The sequence below is a fragment of the Glycine max genome, chromosome 5 (genome assembly GCF_000004515.6).
Source record: "Glycine max cultivar Williams 82 chromosome 5, Glycine_max_v4.0, whole genome shotgun sequence".
NCBI lineage: Eukaryota > Viridiplantae > Streptophyta > Magnoliopsida > Fabales > Fabaceae > Glycine > Glycine max.
The window spans coordinates 3983478-4005700 of record NC_038241.2 but is presented as its reverse complement, the minus strand read 5'-3'; the positions used below and the strand labels follow the sequence as shown (position 1 = coordinate 4005700).

Genomic DNA, 22223 nt, shown 5'->3' with positions numbered 1-22223 from the left:
AATTTTTATTTAAGGACTAAAAATCAATTTTTTAAAAAAGTTTAGAAATCTTAATCGATCAAACTTTTGTTCAAGATTAAAAATTTTAATGAACAAAAAATTTGAACCCTTAATCAGTTTTTTTTTTGTCCAGGAACTAGTACAATTCAAATTTTGAAATTTTAGGAATTAAAACTTACTTAACCCAAAATAAATAATCAAAATTTATGTAAGAAACAAAAGAAAAGGAGTCAATTGTAATATTTTATAGTATAAATGTTACCAAATGATACTATTTTATTAATATCCGCAACATTTTCTGAACATGTTAAATAAAATGTTATCAAATGATATTTTTAGTTGCAAATTCACTAAAGGTTTGTCAATTCTTGCTTCTTTCAATGTTGGAAATTGTTCCCAACTTAACTTTCACAATTATATGTTACCTTTTCTTCACCTTTGACATGCTGGTTGGTAATTGCTTCCTTCTTTTACCGTTAGGGGTAGTTCTTGACTTACCTTTCACACATACTTCTTTCTCTTCACCTCGAAAATGCATGTTCATGTCTCTTCCCCTTTAATCAATTAGGGGTTTAATCAAGTGTTTCTTTTTTATATATATAAAAAAAAAAACTAATGATGGAAGGACTAAAAGCAAAAAAGAAAAATAACATTTGACTCTCACAGAAAAAACGCATTCTGAAAGGACTAACAGCTGAAGTTGTGTTCACTCTTACGGTGCACAAACTAACTAACATCTTGTGATACTAAATTAAAATATAAAAAAACCCAAAATGTGAAGAAAGATATTCTTCATGGGAAAAAATGAGAAAGATAACAAGAATTTATGGTAGATGACGTGAAAATCCTTACACCAAAAATATGTCAAACTTAAACTGTTTAAAAAAAGGGAAGAAATTAAAAAAAGTAAGTGTGATGTCTTTTTTTTATAAAAAAAATTAAAATAATACAAGAATATATATCGTGAGACTTTTATCTAATTTGTATTGATGCAGTGAAAAGGACTCAAAATTCTTAAACATACAACTTTTAACTTAATTAGAAGATTTACGCATGTAAGAAAATGCTATAGAAAGGATATTTGACTTTGGTATATGATCATACTGAAGAATACAAAATAAGGAAAACCTCAAAAAAAAAAAAAATCCTCATAAGAAACAAATAGAATATAGCTGAGTATCATGTGTAGAGTCCACTATTTGGAATAATGTGATTTCAGCGAAAACGAACGTTGCATAAAAGAAATATCACAATAAAAAAGGCTTCACAAGCGAGGAGACAATGAGCATAAGTACGTGAGAAAGAGAAAGATTTGGAAATAGTAAACAATGAAAAAGGTTAAATTAAAGTGGATCAATAATAAAGTTACAATTGCTTCAATTTTTTAAAAACGTAAAATAGTATACAAAGAGAACTAATTATCACACTTTAAAAAAGAAAAGAATTTAACTCACTATCATGTGTGTGTCTCCATTGTTTGAAGTAATAGACGGCCTAGCCAGCTAGATCGAATAAGCATCCATAGAGCTATCCTAATGTATGTATTAGCATTTCTACTCCTTTTTCACGCCCACATATACAACATTTTTCGAATTTTATTACTGAATTATATGCATAATTTTCACACACACAAAAAAGGAATTATATGCATAAATTTAATCTATAATCAATCAACTACCAATAACACATCGAAGCTATAATTATAGCTACCAGCTAATTAGTTTAATATATATATTAATAATATGTTATAAGTAACAATATTTTTTTGAACCTAGTCATCCTTACACTGAGAATAAAAAATTAATCTCTCAAAATATAGATTCATTTAAAAAATTATTTTTTAATAAAATTATTTATCAATTATATCATATCATGTTGATAATAAAAATATTTTCATATATTATTGTTGAATCAATTATGTATTCTATTTTGTTATAATAGTAATGATTTTTTTAGTTCATTATCATGCTTATTGAGTAACATAATATATAATTAAATAATAATTTAATTTATGATTCTACCATACCGTCAACACAAGAGAGTGAATCCAAAGTATCTCCCATCCAAAACACATATTTAAATTTATTTAAGAGGATAAAAAAACATTTTTTGTATAATTTTCTTCAACTGTAAGCAAATTAATGAAATTTTTGAACCTCAAAATCTTACTTAAAAAAAAGAAATTTTTATGTGTTTTTGTTGTTTTTCTTTAATTAAAATTAAAGTTTTAAAGGTAACTGCATAAAATATTTATCCATCTCTTTATGAATATTATTATTAGTATTATTATTATGCAGAAGCAACACGTTGACCAATCTGATTCTTTGGGTCCAACAAATCTCGGGTGGACCCCACCAAGCTACTCCTTTGAGCATTCTCCATCTGCCAAGTGTTAAGCCTTTTACGTATGCCACGTGGCTCTCCAACAGAAAATCCCAACAACTACTTATGTTCCCGCTTCAGCAACTCCCTTTTGCCACAATGAACGATTCCACAAACTACTGCGTGGCTTCCCTCAAAACCGTAACAGCCCACATCACCTGCCTGGCTGTCCACCGTAACCTCCTCTACGCCGCATCCCTCAACCTCATCAACGTCTTCGACCTGATTTCCCATTACTCCCACATCGACGCCTTCAACCAAAGTTCCACCTCAGGCTTCGTAAAGTCCATCACCTTCACCAATTCAAAAGTCTTCACCGCCCACCAAGACCGCAAGATTCGCGTCTGGCTCATCACTCCCTCAAAACGACACCGTCTCCTCTCCTCCCTCCCCACCGTAACCGACCGTCTGCGCCGCTGCATAGTACCCCGAAACTACGTTACCGTTCGCCGCCACAAGACGAGGCTTTGGATTCAGCATTGCGACACCGTTTCGGGTTTGGCGGTTAACCAGAGGTTTATGTATTCGGTTTCGTGGGATAGAAGCTTTAAGGTGTGGGACTTGTTGAGTTACCGGTGTTTGGAGTCCGTTAAGGCGCATGAGGACGCTATTAATGCCGTTGCCGTTAACGGCGACGGCACCGTTTACACGGCGTCCGCGGACGGGAGCATTAAGATTTGGAGGAGGGAAGGCGAGGCGAAACGGCACAAGTTGGTGAGCACCACAGGGAGGCGGAAGTCAACGGTCAACGCGCTTGCGTTGGACGGCGGTGGTGGCGCGGGGTTGTTTTCCGGCGGTTGCGACGGCGAGATCTGCCGGTGGGAGTGTGGGAAGAACGGCGTGGTGAAGATGGAGACGCTGAGGGGTCATGGTGGGGCCATACTGTGTCTAATCCACGTGGCGGGTTTGTTGGCGAGTGCGTCAGCAGATCTAACGGTTAGGATCTGGCGACGGGAGAGAGAGAGTAGTGGTGATGGTGGGTATTGTTGCAGGGCTGTGTTGGAAGGGCACGAGAAACCGGTGAAGTCGTTGGTGGCATTTTCGGACGGTGAGGGAGACTCAAACGGCGTCGTTACGCTCTTCAGTGGAAGCCTTGACGGGGAGATTAGGGTGTGGAGGGTGTAATTGTATTGGTTTCAATCTGCGTTCTGCATGCCAAGTTCACTGTTTAAAATTTTAAAACGTACGCTGGCTAGGTTAATTAAAACTGACACTAATATATAGGGTGAAATGCAGATCATAACATATAGTACATATATGCTTTTCTGGTTTGTGTAAGAGCATATAATTGGATCTCCAAACCAGATTCCTAAAGTTCATTCTGTGTTAATTAAGGTTTGTCACTGATAATTTTCCTTTCAAAACTAAAAGCCTTGTGAACTTCACAGGAACTGTACTGGTAAATTAATCACACAAGAATAAATGATTAATTAATGCGAAATAATTTTCTTTATGTTTTGTTATTACGCAAGACCTTGTTGTATGCATGTACACTCTAACAGTGTAAATTAATAAGTGGATTCAAAGGAAATTGAGTTTAAGCTAGACTTGTTAAAAAAACTTACCTATTCTCAACCTTAGCATGACTGGTAGTGCAGGTATATTAAGATCATTGAGAATCAGCCTAAGAGCAAGTTTAACGTACGTCCGCGGTTGCTTTTTACTTTTTGCCATTAAGCAGCCATTGCAAAACTTGGTTGCAGGACAATAATACTGTTATAAGAAGAAAAAAGTGAGTTTGAGTACAGGAAATTCATCTAAAAAAAATGAAGTCCAGAATTTGAAGAATAGGCAGCATAAACAATTACAATTAATTAATGCAACCAATAAGCAATCAGGATATATTACCCCAAAAAATCGTGTATATATATATATATATATATATTGAACAAATATATATAAAAACAACCATCTTCAGCCACCATATGAGCCTTCGTGATCCACCATCTAAACGAAAGCCAACATGAAATCACCACAACCCTGTCACCCACCATAACGTTTAAAGGTTACAGTCTGAAAATTAAGCTACACAATCTGAAGGACTAAAATATTTTATTCTGTAAAAGATAGTCGTCATAATTAACCTCAGAATATTTTTCGTACTATTTAATAATTCTCTTACTGTTAAATATGAGTGCGTGTGTCTTTACCACTTTTTCAAATAAGTTATGCATCACAAATCATGCGTACATTAAAATTATAATATATCTAAAGTGATTAAAAAAAGAAAAGAAAAGGAGCTTTGTTCAAACTTGGTGCAGTGCGCAACAAATTAGCATGTCCGCAGTGATCCCTTGAGGGAACAACTTGCAACTCACGCATCAGACCTGATCCATTTTTAATATATATATATATATATACACACACACACACTTCCAAACCTCCTTGGGAATCAAAAGCTTTTGCTTTAATTTGTTTTCAGCTTAACGATACCAGATGTTGCGCGCCACTGGCTCTGAATTGAGAAGCTCTTACTCCATGTAGATTTTGTAAATTTTCTTGAAAAAATAATTAGTGTCTGTCATGAATTTGAATTGAGACAAAATTTAATTACATACAATTTTATGATTAAGTGTTGTTTATACTGTTCTCCTATTGAAATAGGAGTTTCACTTTAATAATTTAAAGTAAATTTTCATACAAACCTTTTATTTTGTAGATTACTAAGATGAAACTTTAATTTTAATTGACTAGCACCTATAATATAAAATTGTATATAAGATTTATCCATTGAATTGAGAAAGCTAATTTATACATATGCTTTTTCTTTAATTTAAAATAGTTTGAAAATATTTTTATTTATAATTTTTAAACTTTATATCCAAATTCAGTATGTATTTAGAATAAATTATTCTGAAAACAATTTCATCTATTGATTTTACATATAATCAATTGTTTATAGAAATTGATTATATGAAATCAGTTCTGTATTTAAGTATGTTATATTAAAAATAATTTTTTATCTAAAAAAGGTGATTTTAAAACAGTCTACTTACTTTGGATATTAATTGTTTAAAACAACCGTTTTGTTCATGGTAAGATTAAAAAAATGAATTTATTTATAATATTTAAATTTAAATTTATATTAATCAATTATTAAAGATAAAACAATAAAAAAATAATTTATTAAATTTTAAGAGTTTAATTTTTCTACACGATTTAATGTGAGAATTTTTTTACTATTAGTTAATCAGAAATAATTATAAAAACTATTTTAAAAGTAATTATATAAAAATTAAAAAACAATTATATATAATATTTTGTGATTAGATAATAAAATAAAACACTATTACTGTCAATATGTTCTAAGTATATTTTATCTTATAATCATGAGTTCATAACTTCTAATATTTGATTCATAAAACAATATTTGTGTTTATTAAGATTATATCCTTAAATTATAACCTAAGGTCACATTGGGATGATTTTTAATTTTGAGTTTCAAAAATTTTAAAATAACAACCAATTTTTAGTTTTAATTTTGAAAAATTTTTAAAACCAATTCTTTAATTTTGAAAATTTTTAAAACCAATTCTTAAAATATGGTTAATTTTAGTCTTTTCACCAATTTTTAGTTTTTAGATAAACTCATTTTAAAAGTTTTATAATGTATTAAAATTAGTTTAAAAGTGTCATAAAAAATTAGTTTAAAAATGCTTTTATTTGGTGATGACAGTGACAATAACATGGCGATGGTAATGCAAGTGTAGATGATTGTGGTGATGGTAGTGGTGTCAATAATGATGGTAGTAGTGGTGATAATCAATAAAAGTGGCGACAATAATAATGATGATGGTGACAATGGTATAGATGTCGATAGTGACAACAATAATAATAATGATGGTGACCTGTAACAATAACAATTGTGGTGATGATAATGGAGTTGTTGGTGATAATGGGATGATAGAGGTGGTATTGGTGGTGCTAGTTTGTTAAGGGTGATAATGATGGTAATAGAGAAAAGTGTCTTAACTAAAACCAAATTCACAAAACTTATTCTTTTTTCTATTTTGTAAATGAATGTAAAAGTGTTTTAAAAATGAATTAAAAATCATTTAAACTTTATTTTTGTCATACACATTTTATTTTGAAAATTACATTTTAAAATTAAAAACAAAAAACTCACAATCATCTCAAATAAATTCTAAATCATCTCAAATAAATTCTAAATTATCAAATAGATAGTGCCAACTTTTTTGTATAAAATCATATATGAATTCTTTTTAAATGAACAAATTAATTGGTTCGAAAATGTATTACAATTACATGAAACTATTTGAGGTTTGGGCTTATGCATTAATCCTTTAAGTAGAACTTTCCTTATGCCATTAACAGTACTCAATAGTATTTGGTGTGTCCATTCCGTCATAGAAAATAAAGTAACTCATTACATTTGTTAATAAGAAATTTGATAAGTAGTATTATATATCATATAACATACATAATAAAGCAAATAATAAATTATAGATATATTAAAATGTTCATTAATAATTTTTACCAAAAATTAAAATGATTTATTTTATCAATGACCTTACAAGAACAAAAACCTAAAAACAGAGCCCAATCCAAACATGCTAAAGTAACCGTACACTTTGTTGGGAAGAAAATACTAGCACATTGAGTATTAGAGATAGATGAGAGACAAAAAAACAAAATGAATATTATTTATCACACACTATCTCAATTACACTAATACAGCAAGTTGCTTTTTATATGCAACACACAGACACAACAACCCATATGCACATAGGTAACTAACTACCTCACAAGAGAACAAACTAACTCTAATAACATAAAATAACTGTCATTTGAATTATCTCACAATATTCCTCTTTAATTCAAATGATCTAATGAAACAACTCCTAACATTTCCCTTAGTTCTTTGAATCGTTCTATCTTCGAGGGTTTTGTAAAAACATCTGCAACTTTTAACTCTATGTTATAGTACACCAACTTCAATTTTCCTTTGCTTACTTGGTCCCTCAGGAAGTGAAACTTAGTCTCTATGTGCTAGCATCTTCCATGTGCAATTGGATTCTTTGCCAAGCTTATAGAAAACTTGTTATCAACATACAACTGCACCAGTTTCTTATACTCAACCTTCAACTCTTCAAGCAATGATTCCAACCATAAAATCTGACAGGTTGCTTGTGAAGAAGTTATATATTCTGTCTCACATAAAGAAAAAACAACTACATCTTGCTTCTTTGAACGCCAAGAGATTGGTGCATTCAAAAATTGAAATAGGTAACCTTGTGTACTCTTTCTTTCCCCTTTATCTCCACACCAATCTGAATCTGAGAAAGCTTTAATCATTGCTGCACATTACCCATTCCATTTTTGGAAATAGCAGACCAAAACTCTATCTTCCCTTTAAATACCTTTGAATACGCTTGGCAGCAACCATGTGTGAAACTCTTGGATCACTCATGAATCTGCTAACCAAACATACTCCAAAACTAATGTCAGGTCTGTTATTGCACAAAAATCTAAGCGATCCTACTATCTGCTTGAACAAAGTTCCATCTACTGCTTTCTCATCTTCTCTTTTTATCAGTTTCAGTTTTGCTTCCACTAGTGTCACTGCTTCATTGCAATTCTCCACTTGAAATCTTCTGAACACTTCTTGGGTATACCTTTTCTGGTGAAGGAAAATATCTATCTTGGTATAAACACACTCTAGACCAAGGAAATAATTGAGAACTTCTAAGTCAGTCATCTCAAATTCAAACTTCATTCTCCCCTTGAATTCCTCAATTTCCAAGTGATCACTACCTGTAACGAGGAGATTATCCACATATAGACAGACCAAAGTTAAATCTACATTATTCTTTGCTTTCACATATACTTCAAATTCCACTGAACACTTTGAAAATCCCTACTGATATAGGAAAACATTTATTCTTTAATTCCAAGCCCAATGTGCTTGTTTCAAGCCATACAAAGCTTTTCTCAGCTTATACACTTTGTGTTCTCTTCATATCACCTCAAAACCTGGGGATTGCAACACATAAACCTCTTCCTCCAATGGGCCAGTGAGGAAAGCAAATTTCGCATCTAATTGGAACAAGGGCCAACCTTTAGAACTAGCAATAGCAATTACCAGTCGGATGGTTTCCATTCTTGCAACTGGTGCATATACTTCAGTGTAGTCCTCTCCAGCCCTTTGAAGAAAGCCTCTAGCCACCATCCTTGCCTTGTACTTTTCAATTGAGACATCTGGTTTCAGTTTCAACTTAAACACCCATTTTACATCAATTGGCTGCTTTGAGGTTGGAGGATCTACAAGTTCCCATGTTTGATTCCTTTCTATGGCATTAATTTCTTCATTCATAGCCTCTCTCCAATGCTTTTGCTCAATGGCTTGTTCCCAATTCAATGGTTTAGAATCTACCAGGAAATAAAAATGAACTAGCTCACCTCAACATAAATAACATCATCAGAAAACACTTCGTGACTGATGGAAGTCTCTCCCTTTGAGATCTTTTGACTTGCTGTTGTATTGTGTTATTTGTGCAATCTGGTTTAGCTTGCTCAGTTCCTTCAAATAGGAAAAGAACACCAGAATCTGATTTCTCTCCAAACTCCACGATGTTGTCTCATCCACAATTACATCCCTACTAATGAAAACCCTTTTTCTGACTTGGATTATACAGCTTGTATGCTCCAGTTGGATGATATCCAACTAACATTAATGCTTCACTCTTATCATCTAACTTTTTTCTTTTCTCATCAGGAATGTGCCTATAACACAGGGAACCAAAAATACTTAGATGATTGACACTTGGTTTGCATTTAGTCCAAGCTTCCTCAGGAGTCACAATCTTCATTCTTCTTGTAAGACATCTGTTTAGCGCATATACATTAGTGGATATTGCCTCTCCCTAGTAGCAATGAGGCAATCCTATTCCTTTCAACATACATCTTGCCATATCAAGCAAAGTTTTGTTTCTCCTCTCTACTAACCCATTGTGTTGAGGAGTATATGGGGTTGTCACTTCATGTTCAATGTCTTTTATCTTACAAAACTCATGAAAACTCCTTAGAATTATATTCTCCCCCTCCATCAGTCCTTAGAATCTTTAATTCATGACCACTTTGTCTTTCAACCAGTGCACAAAAATTCACAAATACTGAAAACACTTCACTCTTTTCATTAAGCAAGTACAACCACACCTTTCTAGTCACCCTTCACAAAGGTTGTGAAATACCTGTTTCCCCCCAATGATGGAGTCTTAATTGGACCACACACCTATGAATGAACCACTCCCAACGGTTGTTTTGCTCTCTGAGGTGCATACGACTTAAAAGCTTTCCTTGGTTGCTTGCTCACAAGGCACCCTTCACAAACCTTCTTTGGTGGTTTAGACTTTTGAAATTCAAATGGCCAAATAGCAGTGCCACAACCACTTTTCTTCTTCAGCATTTGTGGTTGAGAAGCATTGAACCTCAACTGCACTTAAATTCACTCTGAAGGTTCTGTTCTTGGACAAGGGAGCCTTCAACAACAATTTATGTTTATAATCAAATATCTCAATGTGATTTTGCTTCATCTCCTTTGAGAATCCCTTTTCAAGCAATTGTCCAAGACTTGGTAAATTTGTCTTCATCGTAGGCACATACAGTATGAAAACTTGATCATAACTTGATCAAGGGAGCCTTCATAAATGCAGACTTTCCATCCTTTCTTCTGATCATAACCTTTCCAATTCCTTTTGCTAAAATGATTCTATTATCAACAAATCTCACCTTATTCTTGACATTTGCATCAAAATCAATTAACCAGTCCCTACGTCCAATCATATGATTTGAACAACCAGTGTTAAGATACCAAGATGAAGAGTTATCATTTTCAGAGTTTCGGGTTACCATTAACAACACTTGATCTGAATCTGACCCTTCATATTGAGCAAGGTTCGCTTCATCATTTTGTTTTCCCTTTCCTCCTTTCTCACTCCAGTATTCATTTGCAAAGTGCCCCCACTTATTGTAGTTATAACGTTGAACCTTTCTCTTATCAAACTTTTTCTTTCCTCCTTTATTTTGAGCTTGCCCCGCACTTCTTCTATTTGAAGATTCACCTTGATCAAGATCAGTGTGATACTGATCTTGACCATTTGATGATATGCCAACTCCTCCACTTCTTCCCCATTTCCATTTACCTTTTCCTTTCTTCTTCCAGCCACCTGCAGCTATATTCTTGTGACTAGTTTGAGCCTGCAAAGCTTATTCTTAAGCCTTTTCACCTTTTCGCCTCTCATTGACTCGTTGTTCATGTGCTTCAAGGGAATTCTGCAACTCCTCCACCTTCATTGAATCGAGATCCTTGGATTCCTTGATTGCCACAACAATGTGATCAAAATGTAGAGTCAAGGTTCTCAGCACCTTGTCAATAATTTGTTGATTTGTTAACTCTCCTTTGCAGGCCTTCATTGCATTGACAAGCGTTTGGATTCTGTTGAAATAATCAGCAATGTATTCTTGGTTAGTCATAGACAGTAATTCATATTGCCTTCGAAGAGCTTGGAGCTTTACCTTCTTTGTCTTGTCAGCACCTCTGTAAACTTTGTTCAAGATATCCCAGGCTTATTTTGATGATTTGGCTTTGGAAATTTTTCGGCAGAATCAACACATTGATGAAGCAAGAAGATTGCTTTACAATCCATCTTCTTGAATTCTTTGTATTCTTCCTTTTGATCCTCTGTTGCACTTCTTCCTAGTTCTTGAAATCCATTCTTGACGACGTCTTCCACATCTTGGAAGTTGAAGATCACGTTCATCTTCACACACTAGTCATCAAAATTCTTACCATCAAACACAGGTTGATATCCTGGAACATAATCACTTGAAGCCACCATGGTTCGCAGTCACCAAAGCTTCAGAGTATCGCACAGAAAATTGGTCTTCACCTATTCTCACACAAGTCCCTAGTCAATAACTCTAGATATCACTTTGTTGGAAAGAAGACACTCACACATTGAGTATTAGAAATAAATGAGACAAAAAATAGAATGAATATTATTGATCACACACTATCTCAATTACACTAATACAACAAATTAATTTTTATATGCAACACACACAACAACCCATATGCACATTGGTAATTAACTACCTCACAACAAATTGAAAGAATATAAACCAACTTCCCTACACTTTCTCTGCTATTTTTCTGACTTTCTCTCTGTTTCTCTTTTATTTTTTATTTTTTGTTGTTTCAGGAAAAATTCTCCAACTTCCCTACTATTATATATTTTATTTTGTAACATAACAGTTGGAGTAGCATTTTATTTCGCACCCAACTTCTCCTTTTATTATATTTCCCTCCAAACGAGTGTGACCGAACTGTGTGGTGGCGAAGGTTGTGGCGGTGATCGGCGACGAAGCACATAAAGTATTGCTGTATCATGGAAGAAGTCACCTTCGAGTGTGTACAGTCCTAAAACCCTTTCCTCCCTCTTTTCTCTTTACACCACAATTTTTATTTTCTAAATACCTACCTGACTACTTCTTCGTTCAAATTGGGTTCACAGGATCTGATTCATTCCATTTTGAAGCGCTTTTGGACACTGCAAGCCCTTGGTCTCACACTTTCCCTCTCTTGCCCTCCTAATTCTTCCTTCGCCTACCACTAACCTTTTTTTTTTTTTTTCCGTTCCCATTTTCAGAGCGCGAAAATGTTGAAGCTAACGACCCTCCGGACTCCGAGGTTCTTTGCAAATTCCTCTCATTTCATTTCTAACCCTTTTCTATTTTTCGTTGATTGAACTTTTATGTCTTTTGTCTGTGTTTGTTTCTTGACAATGATATAATTTCTGAATTCCAGTTGTTAAATTGTGGGAGTGTGGAACATTTGAATTGTTTTTGCGCTGTTATTTCCAACAATTACTTCACTTCACTTGTCACTGGTGCTTGTCAATCTTTGCAATTGGAACAGGATAAGGCAGAAAACAAAAAAGATATAGATCTGCTCATGAATTAGGATTCTTTTCTGCTTACAGCATTGGATTTAAATTTAATACCACGTTTCTCAAGCTTTTTTGGAAGTAGAAACCTTGCCATTTACATTTCTATCTATGTTTTTGTCCTTGTTCTTATTGGCACAAGTGTGAAGTGACATAAGGTCATTTTGTAGTTTGGTTAATCCCATGCTTATTGCCCTTATTAACATATGGTTCTGGCCTAGCATCAAATTGCTCCCCTGCTTGCATTTTTATAAATTTGTTTTTTCTTCATGAGTGATCCAATTATTAGCAATGCAAAATTGTGAACATTTCCTTCCTTCTATCTTATCGTATGCTGTGTTCATTTGTTGTTTTGTAAGTCTTGCTTGGGAGGTCTTTCAATTTCAATCACATTATGAGCTTCGAGGTCCTTACATATCATCTTTCAGTCTCACTCTATTCATTTGGTGCATAGGAATATGCATTTCACATAATCTTATTCAATTGTTACTTTTGGGTTTTGACCAAATCCTTGAAGAACCTTCAACTTGAAACTCTGAACATATAAATCTGAATGACCTCAAAAATTCCATGTAGACCATGTGCTATGTTATTAAGAAATTTTTGTGGTCTCAAAGCATTTAGAGTTAATTGTAGTACTTTTTTATTAATGCAAGGGAGCTTTGTGTTGGTTTTTGTAATAGATGAGAGATCTGTGTAGCAAACATGAAATACATGGAGTGCATAATTTTTTACAATATATGATATTCGTATATAATCCTTTGTTCTCCAAATGTTTGGTAAGGGAATTGGCCCTGATTGTTTCCCTTTCAATTTCTTATATTCAATATTTAAGTTTTGCTACATTTGTCAGTTTAAGATGGCTATCAATCTCTTTCAAGCAAATAACTTGTTTTTCGAAGTAAATTTTGTAATATATAACTGGGTGCCATCAATGGCAAAAGCATCTTAAGTACGACCTGCATCCTCTAATTTTTATCTATTCTCTTCAAATGCATAATATCTCATGCTTAATTGTTGCATTGTGTGCCAATAACCTGCGAGTGGGTTTTACTGCCACAGGTAGGAGTTGGAACATCCAAGAAGAATCGGTCAACTTCTGGTATTTATGCCATGTTTCCATTATTTCATTCTATTGATAAATTTCTTTTTTGATGGAGGTTAGGTGATCAAGTCATGCTATAGTTGTGTTGGAATTGCAAATTGAACATTTGCATGTTTTACTCATTTCTCCATCTTTTCTGATCCAGCTAATGCCAATGCTCTGAAGCTTACTTCTGAACTTCTCCGGATTTTTATCACAGGTTCATACATCTTAAAAGAGAAACACATTTGGGATTCTTTGGTCATGACTATAACTTTGCATATAATCTTTATAATCTCGACAACAACTTTTCTGTTGATGCAGAGGCTGTTCAACGTGCTGCTACTATTGCAGAAGCAGAGGGTGCTAGTCAAATAGAACCTACTCATTTGGAGATTATTCTCCCTCAGTTACTTTTAGATTTTTAAAGCATTTGAAATACTTAAATGTAGCTTCTACTTCTCCCTATCATCAATGTAGTAGAAAGGTCATTAAGATTTGTTGGTCCGAAGCTATACCATCGAAAGAGAAAAGGGCTGGGATGAAAACTGTGGAGTACCTTTACTCGTTTCTTTCTATTGCTTTCTAACTTGTACGGCTCGATTAATGAAGCTACAGCAGTTAAGAATTTAAGATTTTCTCATGCTCATCTATGACGATGATAATACTCAAATGATTTTTAGGATCAAATACCTGGTCACAGTGCAAGTTAGCGGTTCTATATTCAATTAGACATAAATAACTACAGTGTTCTTTATTTTTTTGGTTGTGGAGCAGGGAATTGACCATTATGTGATGAAGGAAACAATTATATATTCGTTCATTTACATTTTGAACCAACACCCATCATCAAGTCATCCACGATATTCTTGAGCACACTAAACCACAGTGTCTAGAAGAGAAGGACTTCTAGATTGCAAATATGGATTCAGCGTATATTAACAGTCACCGAGTCAGCCAGTAACAAAACAAGAACCCATAGTTTCTTACAGTTGATATATTACTGACTCAATTCATATATTAACTCAATTCTAGATTGCTGTAAATTACTAACTCCACCTCCTCCCCTCTATTCTGTGATGTAGAGATTACTAACTTATTATTTCCTGCATCCATTTAATCCCAATTAGCCCCATCTTATCTAAGGGTTAATATTTCTTATTTTAATAAAAAAAAAGACCAAAAAGCCATAGTATGAACTAAAAATTAATGTAAATAATTAAAGAAATAGTCCTATACTCGACGGACGAATAAAAAAAGAAATGAGAAATTATGACCAACAGAAATGTATTACAACAAAATGCACCTAAACACAAGAAGAGAAAGGTTGAGTGAGAAAGCCCAAAATCTCAATAAGCCCAGGGACCCGATTCAACGGGAAGCATACGTGCACGAGTGTAGAGCGAGCGTGTGAAGGAAGTGCGAAAAAGAAAGATGCCATGGTGCCAATTACACGATAGTGCAGCACTCACAACACCCAAAATTGCCTACGTTTAACACACAACAGCATCTTTACCTCTTCCATTTTATACACCAGTATCGCTCTGTATTTGTCTCATCCTCCTAACTGAACCCTAATTTCTTCTGGGAAACTCTATTTTCTCTAATATGGAGGTAACCCCTTTCTCTTTCTTCATTCTTTATCACTGCCACCGATCGCGATCTATAGTTGTTCACCGACGGAAACACCTCCCTTATCTCTTGCTCCCTCATTATTAAAATTTAGTAACTAAATAGATAGGGAAATTATGAACTTGTTTTCATCATTCAATTACATTACTTGAGGAGATGCACTTTTAGTGGTGTGTATACTTATTCTATTCTATTTGAGCCTTCTCATAAATGGTAGTAATTCTCTTCTAGGAATTTGAACATCGTCTTCTGTACTTGTAACTCACAGTGGGTATCGCACTCTCTTTATGCGTTGATCATAAAATTAGTCTTTGTTTCTCTATGCTTGCTTACCATAGTGGATGAAGTTTCGATAAAAGGAAGAATGGAACGTTACTTGCTTGTGTTTTCTTATATTGTCCTCTTGTTATCTCTAACAAGTCTAACTAAATACTATATTTTTTGCAAAAAAAATACAGCAATACTGGTCTGGGAGTGCCATCAATGAAAACAAAGGAATGGTAGATAATTTGCATCGTTATGGAGTAATCACATCTAGAAAGGTAGCTGAAGTAATGGAAACCATTGATAGAGCTTTGTTTGTACCCAGCGGCGGCGGACTCCAACCTTATGTGGACAGTCCTATGCCGATTGGCTACAATGCCACCATCTCTGCGCCGCATATGCATGCCACCTGCCTTCAGTTGCTTGAGAAGAATTTGCAACCTGGAATGCGTGTTCTTGACGTTGGCTCCGGTATAGTTCATGAACTATTTTCTATAATTATTGCCAGAGCCAATGAGCTATCTATAATTACTTTTTCTTTTCTAATTTATTCTAATGTATTAAAGAGAAACCCAAAAAGTTTATTAATTAGGAATGAATTTCATTCCACTACTATTGTGTTTGTTTACTTTGTTATTTACGAGTCATAGATATACTAAATAAAATGTTGATAGCAGCTGCAGTAATTAGGGTGTGCAGAAAAGAATGGATGGTTCATTTCCTTCCTCAATGGAGTTATAGAAGAATGACGTGAAGATTTATAATGTAAAACCTTGTCTGTGACAATTAGGTTTCTCCTGTAGATTTGCATAATCCCAATTCAACCCAGAAATGTTTTACGTTCCATGATGTGCTACTATATAGATTTAACTGGAGTGGAATTTCAATGCATTTTTTCTCTGAATTCTCTGCATTTGATGCACAATGTTCATACTTTGGACCCCTTTGCAGGAACGGGATACCTGACAGCATGCTTTGCCTTGATGGTTGGACCCCAAGGCCGTGCTATTGGCGTGGAACATATTCCTGAGTTGGTTTCTTTTTCAATCGAGAATATTCAAAAAAGTGCTGCAGCTCAACCATTGAAAGATGGTTCCCTTTCTGTGCATGCTGGTGGTATGTTTCTATGTTGATCTGAAACTTTTAAACTCTTTAAATTTTTTGCACAACAAAAATACAATTCCATTTGATATAATTGACTGTGACTGTTTAATCTATAGTCCATTTGTCGGATGAGTGTCAAAGGCTTAATGGGAGGTGAGGGATTGGATAATTTTAATTTTTACAGTCCTTCTGTTAAACAGAAAACCATAACTCAGATGGTCAGGATTTGAGATTTGTTTGAAGTGATTGAGTCAACTTAATCTGAAACTAGAGTTGATCCATAAGCATTTTATATGATGGCCATCCATGATTTTGTGGATTGTGAGTGTCCATATTCACTTTCTTGAACTCTTCCCTCTGCTCTGCTGTGATAACTGCATAGCTATATTAATGTTTCTTGAGAAGTAAAATAATTTGCTATGTCAAGTTGGTGGATCAAATATTTCAAATGTTTGAGTAATTGTTGTGTTGACAGATGGAAGGCAAGGTTGGCCTGAGTTTGCTCCTTATGATGCCATTCACGTTGGAGCAGCGGCACCCGAAATCCCCCAACCACTTATTGACCAGTTGAAGCCGGGTGGTAGGATGGTTATTCCTGTTGGAAACATATTTCAAGATTTAAAGGTCGTGGATAAGAACTCCGATGGTTCTATCAGTATCCGGACTGAGACTTCTGTTCGATATGTTCCTCTCACTAGCAAAGAAGCTCAACTGCGAGGTTAGTGAAGTGGATGACTGGGAAGGCTGTGGTTGTCTATACCACGTGCTGTAAGAATTTGTATAGTTCAAGTTGCTGTGCTTTTCTTACCCTAAAACAAATGATTCATGAATCATATTGATCATACAGATAAATACTAATAATTACACCATAAACATTGTCGTCCGCTGTATGAAATCTGAATCTATCATTTTATGTTGATGGATAATTTGAAATTTTTACTTCGATGATAATTTAGACAACTTTAAAAGGTTGGTTTGTGATTATTTTAAATAAACAATAGAGTTAAATAAGAAAATTAAAATTATGATTATTGGTTTAAATCTTTCATGAAAAAATATTTTTTACGGACTTTCTTAGGATAAAAGATAAAACAACGACAAGTTATAACTTTGAGTTAAGGGTGATCATTTAGGAAGATTGTTATTGGATTGAGATTATTATAAAAAATAATAGAGAAAATAGATTATGCATGAATGTAAAACAGTTTTAATGTCATATTAATCTAAAACAGTTTTACATTATTATCTAATTACAAATCATCATATGTAACTAGAGTGTTGATTTTCGTAATAATTATTTTTAATCTTATATTACAATGATTTTTTATTGGTCAGCTACATAAACAAATTTATTCTAAGGTACATTAATTGTTGAACTTTATTTTATATTTCGTAAAACCTAACATTGTCTAAAGTTCTCCTAATATTTTGTAACAATTTTCAATCCTTTTTAGAGAAACGGTACTTTTCACAAAAAAATATACCCAAAAAAACGGTACTTAGACATTACAATAGATTATCCGTGCATATATTACGTGAGTACGTGAGCTTGATTTACGATAAATTGATTTAAGCGCTTATTTAATCACTTGCTAAGATGGTTATTGTTATGAGATACACATTAAAGCAATAATTTCTAGGTCAACCATACACAAGAGTCTATAGAAAATCTGATCTTCTCCAACCAATTTTTTGTGCAATCAATATCCAGCAAAATTTATCACAAATACCCAGAAAAAATTCATGTTAATAAGAAAAAAATTTATAAATATATTACAAGAATAAGAGATAAAAAAACAACAGAAAAAAAGAAAAAGATAATTATGATTTACTTATTCGTGAAAACATTTTATCCACCAGATATAATAAAGAATTGAGAATTCTAATTTGTTTAAATCCAAATAATATAAATAGTATGCATAGAAACACAATATTTTATAATCAAAATAAAGTCAAAAATGATTTTCCACTTTTGACTAAAAAAAGAAAATATTTTGAGAAAGATAAAAAAAATTAATGAATTTCAAAATCAGTTGTTGCATGGTAATTAAATTGAGAGAGAATATAATGAACGGTCCAGATTTTAACGCCAGAAAACAATATGCTGCAGAGGCAAAAGAGAATCCTGATCCCTTAAGCAAAGGGAGATATGTATTGACAAAATCTACACTCATCTCAGATAAGTAGCCGATTTCTTTTCTTTTACAGTAAAAGTGCAAGCTTACAAATAAGAAAGCTAATAGATGACATGACAAAAGATCAAGTCAGTCTAAAAAAATACCCGGGTCAATTTTATTTGTGTATTTATTTGAGATTTTTTAGTAAGGAGCTAATCAGTAAAATATTCTTTCACCTTTATTTTTTAAATTTAAATAGAAGCCAAAAAACAATATAAATTAATAAATTATGTATGAAACTCACTGAGAAAATAAATTATTAAGGTAAAGATGAACCAAAACTTAAAAAACTCGTGTCATTAATTGAAAGAGTGGCATATGAAATTCTCATGTAGAGGTTTATGTGGATTTTGAAGATTTTGCAGAAAGTATAATTTTAGAACGAACACGTATCATTGGCTTGCCCTTCTATAGTAGGAGATAATGGAATGAGATCATGTGATACAGTTCAATAGGTAATATCATCCCAAATTACTTGTCGACTCCAATACTACTATACCAGGTGACGTTAATAATAATAGTTTTTATAAGAAAAATATGTTTTTAATCCCCACACTTTCAGTTAAACGTTACGTGATCAAAGTCCATCTACTTTCATATTGATGAATTTAGTCTTGAAACTACAAAAAAAAAAAAAAAACATGAGGATTTAATATCTCCTAACTTCAAAAAATGAGTACTTATAGAGAAGAGACTTAATCGACAGATTTTTAAACCGAATTCATCAATATGAAAATATAAGGACCTAGACCATATTTGACTGAAGTTATAAAGACTAAAAACACATTTTTCCCCCTATTTTCATTTGAACTTACGTGGCATTTAAGTAGCCAGATAATGTACCAGAAGATTTAAGCTAAGAGACAATATCTACATTTTCGTACAACAATAGCAAACAAAATGGTTAAAAAAATCAATAGAGTTTCTTTAAAATCCCTATAAAAGGAATTGTAACTTTAATCATTTTCATCTGGACACAAAATTAATAACATTACAACATGCAAATCTAATCTGGAACCAGCTGCCAAAGAAGATAAAAAAAAAACGCCACTGTATACTTAGCCATTAAAAGGAAACTCAATCAGCCGGACATGGAAGATCACTCAAGTTACCACTCAAAAAGAGCTGCGGCTAGGCCTATCCTGTGCAACATTCACTCTGATAGCCCTCCCGTCCAAACTCTGCAATATCAGAACCACCATATCAGAATTTCATCCCAAAGAATTAACCACACAAGTAGTCCTTGTAATGTTACCGAGGATCAAGTAATAAAGAACTTCTGTGTTACCTGACCATCAAGGGCAGCAATTGCATCATTCATATCAGTCTCACTAGACATTGTGACAAAGCCAAAACCACGTGATCGACCAGTCTCTCTGTCATAGACCACCCGAGCATCCTCAACCTTACCATGTTCACTGAAAATTTGCTCCAGCCGAGCATCGTCAACTTCCCATGGCAAGTTGCCAACATAGACTCTTAAACCAGAACTAAAGGAACGTGGTGGGCGTGGTGGGCGTTCAGGCTGTGCTCCTTTTGGAGCAGCCTTATTAACAGTCAACACTCTTCCATTTAGTTCCTGTCACAGAAAAGATGGATAAGATCGAAACCACAATAAAAGCAATTAGAGAAGAAAATTAATATGAATGGTTATTCCAGTAACGGACATGTCACACATAAGAAACATTTCAACTGGGAAAAACAGGTAAGTCAAAACATCTTTGTATGTGCAGAAAAGTTCCTATACTCATACAAAAGTCTGATGAAAGCAAAATTAAATTTTAAATATTTAGTTTTATTTTTTTCAGAAAAATAAAAGTCTATAATTACAAACAATAATATTCCAAATATAATCGCATGGAGGTTCCAATTTTAAGATGTATGTAGACACATAAGTATGAAGATATTCAGATGTCATAAGGTAAAAACTATCAATTACAAGTTTCAGTCTAAACATTTTTACTAATTCCTTGCCACCATTTAAATCTCAAAGAAATTTATTATCAAAGAGAGCAAAGCATCATTAGAACAATGAACAAGAAAGGCATAGCATTTACACCAGCCAGCATGTTTAGTGAGCCTCATAGTCTTAGTCATAGACCTTGAAGATAATCAAAGAGAAGCAAATATAATAATAATACTTTCCCCTTGTCTACAAAGTCTATCATCATAGTTTGTCCCTAAGTTTTCTTTCAGTTGGAGGAGAAAATGGAGGGGAAGAAGGGGAGTTAGAAATGCACATCAATTTAGGATCGATAATTTGACAACCCTGGACACATTCATTTACACTTTTACACAGGGATTTTAACGTTGAGAATTAGAATTGTTCTTGAGCTACTTTGGGCCTGGCCATGTGGTCCAAGGTCTACAGTAATTACTTAACTACCTTTCCTGCCATCTACCACTATATAAAGCATTTCATACTTAGCTGTTTTTCAAACCTAGAGTATCCTCCGGCCAAGAGTCAGAAATTAATCTCTAGGTATTGAAATCCATTTGATATTCTATACACACACATTCCTCGACCACATACTTAAGGAGCACGACAATCTGTCAATCATGTCACAAAATTATCCAAACACCAGAGTAATAACAACTTTGTTCCATTCCACAATTCCACTAAGTCACCATTAAACATTCAAATCCAAACACAGTTTTCCACTTGAACATTAGACCATAACGAGGACCATTCTCACCGAAGTCACACAATACAAAATATATGAACTAACAACAACAACAACAACTTACGTAACCACTGAACATCTCGACAGCCTTCTTAAGCTCTTCAAGTGTACTCATGGTAACAAATCCAAACCCACGACTCCGGTCAGTGGCCCTATTATAAATAACCTGAAACAACAGCCCACATTATTTAAAACCAAAGATCGAAACCTCAAACAAAACACCGTTATAACTAAGGAGACGCACTCACCTCAGCAACCTCAACGGTGCCAGCCTGCCCGAAGAGCGACGCCAAATTCTCGCTGTCGATGTCGAAAGGCAAGTTCCCAACGAAGATCTTATCTTCCTCAGCTTTTTCAGCGAAACCCCCTTCTTCGTGGCCACCTTCTTCAGTTCCCCACGCGGTGTCGCCTTGGTTCTCCCACGAGGTTTCTTCTTCCTCTTCTTCTTTGGCCCAATCCGATGTCTGAGCCACGAATGTGAGGAGAGAAGAGTGGCGCGTTGTTTTGGTGGTGAGGGGAAAGAGCGAAGAGTTGGAGCATGGAAGATGGAGGTTGAGGGGCTTGGTGGGAATTGAGAGAGAAAGGGTATTGTTTTTGGCGTAGAAGAGGGAAGGGAGGGATAGAAGGCACGATTCCGCCATTGTGAGGGACTTGAATGCAGCCACGGTTGTGAGAGACATCATAGACATGGATAGAGTTTTTTAGGAGGACATCACAGTTTCACAACACAACGCGGAGATTGACATGAGGATAAGGGGTATAATTGAACATAACAAACAAGTGGAGGGTTTTGGTACAACCAAAACAAACATACCAGATATTTTTTTAGGTCAAACACAAGACAAAGTTTACTATGTTTTATTGTGCTGCTTCTCCTTGGGCTTTTTGTTTCAGCGTGGGCTTCGTTACCCAGGATGTTGCTATTATCCAA

The 22223-nt window shown here is 34.2% G+C and overlaps 4 protein-coding genes across 4 annotated transcripts; 3 read left to right on the top strand and 1 right to left on the bottom strand.

The window, feature by feature from the left end:
• The first annotated feature begins 2481 nt into the window (after nucleotides 1-2481).
• LOC100784592 (protein JINGUBANG) lies at nucleotides 2482-3507 on the top strand. Its single transcript, XM_014775926.2, has one exon. The coding sequence runs from the start codon at nucleotides 2482-2484 to the stop codon at nucleotides 3505-3507; it is 1026 nt and encodes a 341-aa protein (XP_014631412.1).
• An 8215-nt stretch (nucleotides 3508-11722) lies between these two features.
• LOC100817363 (protein MHF2 homolog) lies at nucleotides 11723-14080 on the top strand (the record flags this gene model as incomplete). Its single annotated transcript, XM_041015909.1, has 6 exons — nucleotides 11723-11809; nucleotides 11916-11964; nucleotides 12051-12091; nucleotides 13410-13449; nucleotides 13598-13651; nucleotides 13756-14080. Coding segments are annotated over 6 exons (375 nt in total), but the record flags the coding sequence as incomplete, so codon positions are not given.
• Nucleotides 14081-14776: 696 nt separating this feature from the next.
• On the top strand, nucleotides 14777-17387 carry LOC100527082 (protein-L-isoaspartate O-methyltransferase 1-like). The gene is made up of 4 exons (NM_001369264.1): nucleotides 14777-15045; nucleotides 15522-15798; nucleotides 16279-16443; nucleotides 16907-17387. The coding sequence occupies exons 1-4, from the start codon at nucleotides 15040-15042 to the stop codon at nucleotides 17152-17154; spliced, it is 696 nt and encodes a 231-aa protein (NP_001356193.1). The 5' UTR covers nucleotides 14777-15039; the 3' UTR covers nucleotides 17155-17387.
• Nucleotides 17388-19384: 1997 nt separating this feature from the next.
• LOC100811487 (RNA recognition motif-containing protein) lies at nucleotides 19385-22118 on the bottom strand. Its single transcript, NM_001354878.1, has 4 exons — nucleotides 21541-22118; nucleotides 21357-21458; nucleotides 19897-20187; nucleotides 19385-19789 (listed from the first exon to the last, which is right to left on the bottom strand). The coding sequence occupies exons 1-4, from the start codon at nucleotides 21979-21981 to the stop codon at nucleotides 19724-19726; spliced, it is 900 nt and encodes a 299-aa protein (NP_001341807.1). The 5' UTR covers nucleotides 21982-22118; the 3' UTR covers nucleotides 19385-19723.
• Nucleotides 22119-22223: the final 105 nt, after the last annotated feature.